We start from the raw sequence: 8,817 nt of genomic DNA, 5'->3' as shown, positions 1-8,817 counted from the left end.
ACACACACACACACACACACTCACATATATATACACACAAGCACACACACACACACACACACACACACATATACACACAAACATACACACACACCATTTCCTCAGCACTTTTGGCCTCAGAGGGCCTACGAACATCCTGCCTCTATTCCACCATTAATGCGCATCCTGTTTTTCTGTGTTGTGCCATCCTACCTTTAGATTGTGGACAAGTTATTTTGGGTAAGGCATGGCAGAGAATGCATCCGCTCCCCCACTCACTCACTGGACAACTCACTCTTTCACTCACTCACTCACCCCCACTCACTCACTCACCCACTCACTCACTCAATCTCCCTAGCGTTAATTCTTTCATCTATTCGCTTGCTCTGTCGCTTCCTGATCCACTAGGGCTCTCCTGTCGTCTGCTCTCCTTCTTTCAAGACAACTGGAAACAGTGTGTACACCATTCACCCTTTTATTTATTTATCATGTATTGTCTTTCAATTGCTCCCTGGACAATGGCTTTTCTCCAACGTAGACGTACCGATTCATTTGTCATTGTTAAAAGTATTATTTTGCATTATTTTGCATTTATTGTGTGCATTTGATAAATATGACGTCTTCTGGGACTGTTTTGATACCGTCAGTTAATTTTAATGTCAAAATATATACAGATTTTGGGTTCAACGATCTGCATTAGAAAAGATCGTATAAATTTGTTTCCACCAATATTTTTTTCAGTGTCATCTAATTTCAAGATTTGATATCTTGGTAGATCTAAAGTGAAGAAAAAGAACAGGAAAATAGTTTTTTTTCCGAGATATGGAAAAGCAATATTTAAAAGCAAGAGGACCTCAAGTTTTATTGTTGTCGTTATGTAGTTGATTCAACAGTTAAACTGTTTTGACAGTTTGTATAAAACCTTTTTTTTAACATAGATGTTATAACCTTGACTTAAACATAACTAGTGATATTTCCAGAGTTAACATTAAAGTTTTTAAAAAAAATGACATTAATGTTAATGTAATTATGAACTGAGAATAACATTTGTTGGTGTATGAACACACCTCTGGGTTTTAGTTTTTCTGTTTCCATGGTTTTTTCTTGCTTTTACAAAAAAAGGAGCAACTTGAAGGGGAAATGACCACTCCCTATCATTATTTCTTGTTATTATGTTGGATTAATTTTTATGGCGGGCCTTTGAATGTATTATTCGTTTCTGTAATTCTCATCCTTGCTTCCCATTTAGTTGTTTGGACTTGTTATCAAAGCGCAAAATAATCCCTGAAATTTTCAAATTTGATAAGGAAGGGTGCTAAATGATAGTGATTATTGTTTTGTCATTTCTTTTTGCCCAGATGCTGATAGTGATTTTTATGGCTTACTTTGAGCATTTGTGTCTGATCAAGAAAGCTTGTAGTGAAAATATTTTTCGCTGGATCACATTTGCTATTGATGTAAAACTAAAGATTATGAGCATGGTGAATGTGGCTTTTTTTTTTTTGGTACCTTTGTAAGTTGCTGTCTGGTAAAGAATGACATCCCAGTTTGTGTGCACTGAAGATTTTCTTGCGCTGACAATGAGGATTGGAACAGTCTTGTCTTTGGTTGTCATTGTCAAGTAAGAATGACTTGATGTGCGCCCCCCTCTTAGTACTGGTTAAGTGTAATCTCGTTCTCTTGAAATATGTTGCTCGTCTTTTTTTGTAACTTCCAAGAATCAGTGTCATAATTAATTAACATCTCTTCTGAGTTCCTTTAAAAAAGATATAATATGGCGGAATTTTCATAATTGTGTCTTGCAATTCAATTTTTACGGCGTCCTTGTTTTCCCTTTGCCACAAGTATTTCTTTTAAACAGTAGTATTGTTTCTCATCCTGTCGGGCAATTAATGTACGGTATTATTGTCAGTTGCTACTTAAAAATTGGCTGTGTCATGATGCAGTGGAATTAAGCACTCGTCAAATTTTGGGCATTTGGAGTTATTGGCTTCATTTAGAAGGTCGTTCTTTTGCCTTGCTTTTGATTTTGAAAAGTACACATCTATTATGAATAGAAGTTGAGATATTTGCAATTAACCCTATCCGTACGTTGTGTTTTACTATCGTATCCATGCGATGTGGGGAACTCTGTGCCACCACTTTCCAAAGAGGAAATTTACTCGTTAATCCGATCCGTACACTTTGCATAGCATTCTGTCAAAATGATTTTTTTTAGAAATACTGAAAGTTTGAAAGAGATCATCGTACTAGAAGTATTCTAAAATGTGAAGAACATAACCCCGGGGATACAAAATGACCTTTGAGCGTACGAATAGGGTGAAGTTAAAGGAGGTGGGGGTCTCCTGGTTTCAGAGGTAGAATTAGCGAAAAAATATCCTCCAAAGTTTGGTAGCTTTCATGTTCATAATTTGAGTTCTTGGAAACTGAAAATTTACTTTTTTTATGCCTTTAATGAAAGTTTTTCAGTTAAATCCAGGCGAAAATGAGTTATAAAATGGACGTAAAAAGTGTTTAGTCAAAAAACAAAAATTTGATAAAGATCGCTAAACCAGGAGAAAAATTATTTTGATGAGCGCCTGGTTTCACCACTTGGCCTCCCATTTTATTCCAAGTTTGTGCCCTGATATGGCCTCAGCATCATTATATTATTTCATTGTCATAAAGACTTATTCTGTTTCTTGTTTTACCCCTTCGGATGAGGTAGGTCTAAGAAGTGGCATTTAAGATGAACTAGCTTCACTTCTAATGATGAAGATGTGTTTGCTCCTGTACGCATGAGACTGAAAGTCTCGACAAAAGGGAGGCATTTTAGATGCATAGATTACTTTGAAAAAGCTGTGGTGAAATAATGTACAAGGCCACTCACAATCTGCATGTCTTTGCATGGGTCACAGCACGCACGTAACTAATGATGTTGCTGAATGTCCATAGTCTTTTGTAAGACCTAATTGCATTTTTTTTGTTTGGTTTTCTTTTATATGTTGTTTTCTACTACCGCCAAACTTTTTTCTCAAAAGCCCCCTTGCTTAAATTCAGCACGTGTGTGGCCTGCATTTTCTTATCCTTGTTTGTTCAGTGTTGTACTCTGTGTTGTTGTTGTTGTTGTTGTTGTTGTTGTTGTTGTTGTTATTGTTGTTGTTGTTGTTGTTGTTGTTGTAGATATTTTATTAGTTTGGTTTGGCTTTTTTTTTCTCCCAATGGAGCGGCATTTCTTTACAAATTATTTCTGAGTAATACATTTTCGTTCTCTTTGTAGATGTAATACACAGGGTGGTAGGTGAGAAGAGGAGATAAAGTAATAGATAACAAAGGAAGAAATCGCATCCAAACTGACCCAAGTTTTGTCTAGTGTTTTCGTTTTAAAAAACGTGTATTCCTGTGTGGCAAGAAACCAACAAACGAATAAAGTTGAGTGATTTAATGTGTGTTGAAATCGAGGAGAATTCATGCTGCTGAATGAGTTGGTCGTTTAGGCAGTTGGAAGTCACGTCGTAAACATGGATCTTTTTGGTGCACGGAAGTGCTAGCAGTTTAGTATGCAGTGTGAGTAGTTTGGTGTGCAGGCATCGCCACATGTGCCCAAAATATATATACACGAGAGAGAGAGAGAGAGAGAGAGAGAGAGAGAGAGAGAGACAGACAGAAAGAGAGAGACAGAGAGACTGTGATCGGGCTAAATTCTTGCATAATAATTGGTGGGGTTCGAAGATTGCATGTCTGTCTCCTGTTTTGTCAACGTTTCTAATCAGTGTGTTATTTGTGAATAAATGGTCTGTAGAGCTTGTCGGGGGAGAAATGTTTTAGAGTTGGAAGAGGGGAGCTAATATTTGCAACAGGAGATATCGCCTTTTGACCTGGTAGTCGTACTTGTTTTGTCTTCTCATTTGCATCAAAGATCTTTTGTTTGAACATTGTTGTTTTTTTTGGGGGGGGGGGGGGGGGGGGGGGAGACACACATGGCACCGAATATTTTAAAGAGAAATTGAACAATTTGATTTTCTATTGGTTTCGTTGACGTTTTGCGGACACGCTTCTCTTTAATACCCGAACAAAGAAGTATGAATATTTTTGAATAAATTGGCCGCTAATTAAAGTGAGTGCAGGTGTTTTAAAAATGTCCATGATGATGTGATTTTTAAAAAAGAAAGAACAATTTTTACAAGAATGATGTGAAGAATTTTTTTAGAATAAGAATGAAACAAACATGAAAGTATTTCTTTTCAGTCAGTAAACATAAATGTTTAGTGTTTAAAAGTGTGCGGTCATGTTCAATGTTCATTCAATCTACATAGACATGATGTGATGGGGGAAATTGGAAGGTGCCACTCTTCTTTTCTCGTTTCTGTCCGTCCTTCTTGTTTTTTCTTCATTGCAAATTACTTTTATTGGGTTACAAAATTAAGACACACTTTTCAAATTCTGATTGCTCTCTCAATTCATCAGGGGCCTTACCATAATGAAATAACAAACCTTGTACTGTTTAATTTACAAAAGTCTCTGAAATTTTACTTCCAGAGTTTCTGAAAGTTTTCTTTTCTCATTTCATCATTACCTGATCAGTATCTGCACCCATTATATAAATCTTCATTTATCATGACTCACCCCATTCTTTCATCTCGTAGGGAACTCTTTAGATGAACCTGTATGTAAAAGGGTGCACTTCCATCAGACTTTCTCAATGAGAAGAACAAAATGAATAAAAAAAATGAAAATGAACTCCTGTACTTGCCTAACGAGGTGATGACAATTTGTGAAGTATGGAGTTGAAGCAATAAGGCTAATTTGATAAGAATACCAAAAACAAATGAATGCAGACTTGTAGCCGTGGATATTTTAAAGCTTTTGAATATTGTTAAACTTCTTACTTTGCTGTTGGGGCAGTTATATCACCAAAAGACAAAACGTTGGAGGTAAGAGGACAGTAAGTTCTGGGACTAATAAAGGTGTTTGTAGGCCTATATGCTGATACATGAGTTAGGTGGAAGCTCTGGAATTCATTAATATTTTCTAAATTCATTGTCGTGTGTATGTTATTTATGTTTTGTTTTGTTTGCTTTCAGTTTGGTCTTTGGTATGTTTTTTTTTTTTTCAAATCATTTTTTTTCTTCGCTGCTGTACGTTTCATTTTGTGTACCATCGTTTAAAAACATTAAGATGTACAAATAATTGTAGCATTTGATGATGTGCTGCCCTTAAAGAAAAATGCAAATTGAATGTGTTATCTGCATTTGGCAGTTGTGTTCTTTAACGTGTTTGTTTTAATTTTATATTGCATTTTTCTGCTAAAGCATGGTGTCCGAGCATCAGATTTATGTCTGTGTCATCAGTCTTCTGTACCAATTGCATAGTTCTTATATTATCATAACCACATGTAATTTAACACATGTCAAACAACTTTCCTGTCGAAATACTTGTTCACGTTGTGAGTGCATCATTACATAATCATATTATCCATCCTTATTTTGTCTGTAATTGTACATTTAAAAAACTTATCGTGGTGTTTGTTTGTAATTCTGAACAAAACGCCTTCTTTTTCTGTGTTCCCTTGTTAAGCCTCGGGGACTATCTACTGTAGGTTCTTCATCCCTTGGAGGAATTGGTTTTACTGATATGGTCCATTTTTTCTCTAGGTTGAAGTATCCCTCACCTATCTCGCTGCCATAGCTTCTTAATTAATTACATTACTGTCAATAGTGTCTTCACTTTTTTTTATAGAGAGTAATTTGAAACTTTGCTCAAGACAACAGGTCTAGGTGTGAGCTCAGTCCCATCTTTCTTTGGGATCAGGATTTTGAGCAGTTTGAGAAAATTCTGTCCTGGCTATCCTTTGATCTTGTCTGGTTGAACTGAGATTTTAACAAGGAAGTTCTTTGCAAAAGGCAGGCTCTTTATCTCAAGGCTAATGGCCCTCATCCTTCTCTCAGTAAATGGGTTAATGGTACAGCCCTTTCGAGGCCATTTATTTAAGCGTCTATACCAACATGCTCCTGGTCTGTCATTGATAACGGGCACGTTCTTGTCTAGAGTTGAGATATAGTTCATGCGTAAAAAAATTTACAATACTTTCGTTCATGATGTAACATTTCTTTTAAAATAATTTCTAGATTTATAGAACTACTATAAGCATTGTGTCATTTCTGTTAAATTGAAAAATTCATCTCAGTTTTAAGAATTGCTTTTTTTGTGTGTCATGTGTATACGAGTAGTTTTTAAAAACTTTTTGAAATTTTGAGATTGATTTATTTCTTCCTGAGTAGACTGCCATTAGATCCCCATTTGTGTTCTCTTCATTCAACATCCTTTTTAACTCACATATCTGTTGATGTCTGTCTACCACGTAATGTTTTTTGGATGCCAAATTAGTGTTATTTGATTAAAGCAACAGGTGTAAATGGTCCCGTGAATGTTTAGTGCAATACTAGCTGTCCTTTTGAGGTTCAAGAGGTTCAATGGACTTAGAGAAGTAATGTTAAAAGCTTGACTTCTTTGGTTTTGCCAGTTGAATTAGAAATATTTGACATGGTTTCTGGAGTTTTGCTCATCTATTTCACTTTTTGAGCCGCTTACGTAGCACTCTGAACCTGTGAGAGAGAAATGTTAGATCAAAGTTCCTACTCTTTGATGTCTTGCTGTGAACGTAAGATGCTTAAAAAATAAAAGTTTTGGATGAAATACTTCTTTCTCTTTTTTGTGTCCTCTTGTATTTCTGTATTTCCCCGGTACTGGGAAATGGTTGGCTAGTGGGCTCTATGTTGGGTTTTTTCTCCTTCAATCTTTTCATATTTCGCTGTTTCCCGATTTGTTATCCGTTATATTTGGAATGATTTAATATTGAAAATGTTGTAAGGACTTGTGATAGGTATTAAATAGCCCTCAAGAGCTTCATAATTTCATATGACATTTTGAAAAAGAAAGCATAAAATTTTACTCGTAATATGGCGACTTTGTGGTTTCCCCTATGTGGAATGTTTCATCCCATCCATGAGCCGTGGCCCAGCTCACAAGCTCATAGACTTTGACCTAGGTCTGCAAAAAGTCTTCATCCAGTGTTAATATGTTCATAATTTTGTGCTATTCCTCTGACATTTGTATGGACCATGTTTCTTTCTCTCAGGATAGCTGAACTTGAAAGTTTAGTGCCCTCCCCTTTTTTAAAAACCCATTTTGGACTGTCTTGTTATATCATGGGTTTTTTTGTGTGTGTTTTTTTTTCCCCATTGTATCTTTGGGTCTCTACATTGTTTTTTTTTGTTTTTTCGAGCGTGTTCCCAAATATGTAAATATTAGTTGAGGAAAAGGAGTGACATGAATAGACGAGTTGATTTACTTGAATTAAAAACTTTTGAAGGTTTGTTGCAGATTTGTTAAAGAGGGGAGGTTTAAAAAAGAAATTTGACAGATTTTGTCTCCTTTACTTTCAGGGTGACACCTACAGCTTCAAGGATGCTATTCTTCTGGGCGAGTACAAAATAGACGACAGTCCTGTGGGGGCGGACAAGAAGCCTGAAAAAGTAGGTCAAAGTTGAAGGTCAAACAGCCAAATGAATGTGTGTCTCAATGCAATGGAATCGGGCGCTCATCAATTTTTGGGCATGTAGAGTTAATGGTTTCATCTTAAAGCTAGTTGGTTTGTCTTGCTTTCGATGAAAAAGTACCTGTCTATCTTGAACGGAAGTCGAGATATTTTCGATTGAGGAAGGTTGGAGTCTTCTGGTTTCAGTGCAAAAATTATTGAGAAAATGGCCGCCAAAGTTTGGTAAGTTTCATAGCTTGAATTTTTTTGTGCCTTTACTCTATAATTTCCAGTAAAATCCACTTAGAAATATGTTTTTAAAAAACATAAATGGTGTTGAGATAAAAAAACAAAAATTCGATTAAAATTTGCTTAACGGGTGGAAAAATGATGTTTTGTTTAATTTTGTTATTTTGACGAGCGTCTGATTTCACCGCATTGCTTCACATATTTTCTAGCCTTTAAAAAAAGTGGTTACGTGCTTTGCATATCTTTTGTTTTTTTCCTTTAAAATTTTGTTGTTATTTGAAAGTAAAAGTCTGGTTTTGTATCAGTGACGTAGAAAAACCACTCGTTTGTAGTTTGTACATTTTTGTTAAGTAAAAGAACCTTCACCAGGTCGATTTGCAATAAAATCAATTATTGCCGAATTGTTAAAGATTTATATTTTCTCAAGTACTGATAAACTATTTGATCACCAAAGTATTATTAGATTTTTTTGTTTTCATTGCTTGTCCTTTACTATGGACTTTCCATATTTTCTGAGTGGGTGGTTGGTGGGTGTTCTAGTATGGTTTGCTCCTTCTTTCCTATCAAACATCTATTGTCCCTTATCTGTCCCCTATCTTTTATTTGTATGTTCCTCTCTAGTAACAAGTCTAATCTTGGGCATTTTTCTGATCTTTTTGTGCTGCAAGTTCACAAAAATGTTACTGAAACTGAACTAGCTCTGCTTTCTGTGGTCTTCTCTGTTATCTGCTGTCTCTTTTTCATGCTCTGCCTTTTGGGTCGCTCATTACTATCTTTTGTCCTCCTCAGGGCGCACAAAGAGGGGTATGTATGGCACACGCTTTTTTAAATCATAAGATTTTATTGTTTGAAGGATGAGATTCAAGCTTATGTGTGTATTTCACCATCTCTGTAAGACTTGTCCAATCACCACTTTAAAAAGCGACATATGTGAGACAACATGATGAAATCAGGCGCTCTTAAAAATAAGGAAATCAAAGGAAAAAAAAGCATTTTTCCTTTGGTTTGGTAAATTTTATTGAATGTTTGTTTTATGGCACAAAACATTATATGTCCATTTAAAAACAAATAAT

General features: G+C 35.6%; 1 protein-coding gene across 1 annotated transcript in view; it reads left to right on the top strand.

Annotated features, from left to right (window-relative positions):
* Positions 1-198: 198 nt before the first annotated feature.
* Positions 199-8,817, top strand: part of LOC101849884 (protein vav) — a gene marked incomplete at its 5' end in the record, with an annotated part of 30,478 nt that continues 21,859 nt past the window's right edge. Inside the window, 3 exon segments of the mRNA XM_005108834.2 lie at positions 199-219; positions 7,404-7,493; positions 8,534-8,548. Of these exon segments, the coding sequence (XP_005108891.2) occupies positions 199-219; positions 7,404-7,493; positions 8,534-8,548 (126 nt within the window).

This window comes from Aplysia californica, unplaced genomic scaffold, assembly GCF_000002075.1.
Source record: "Aplysia californica isolate F4 #8 unplaced genomic scaffold, AplCal3.0 scaffold00725, whole genome shotgun sequence".
NCBI classification, from domain to species: Eukaryota; Metazoa; Mollusca; class Gastropoda; order Aplysiida; family Aplysiidae; genus Aplysia; species Aplysia californica.
This window is presented reverse-complemented; position numbering and strand designations above follow the sequence as displayed.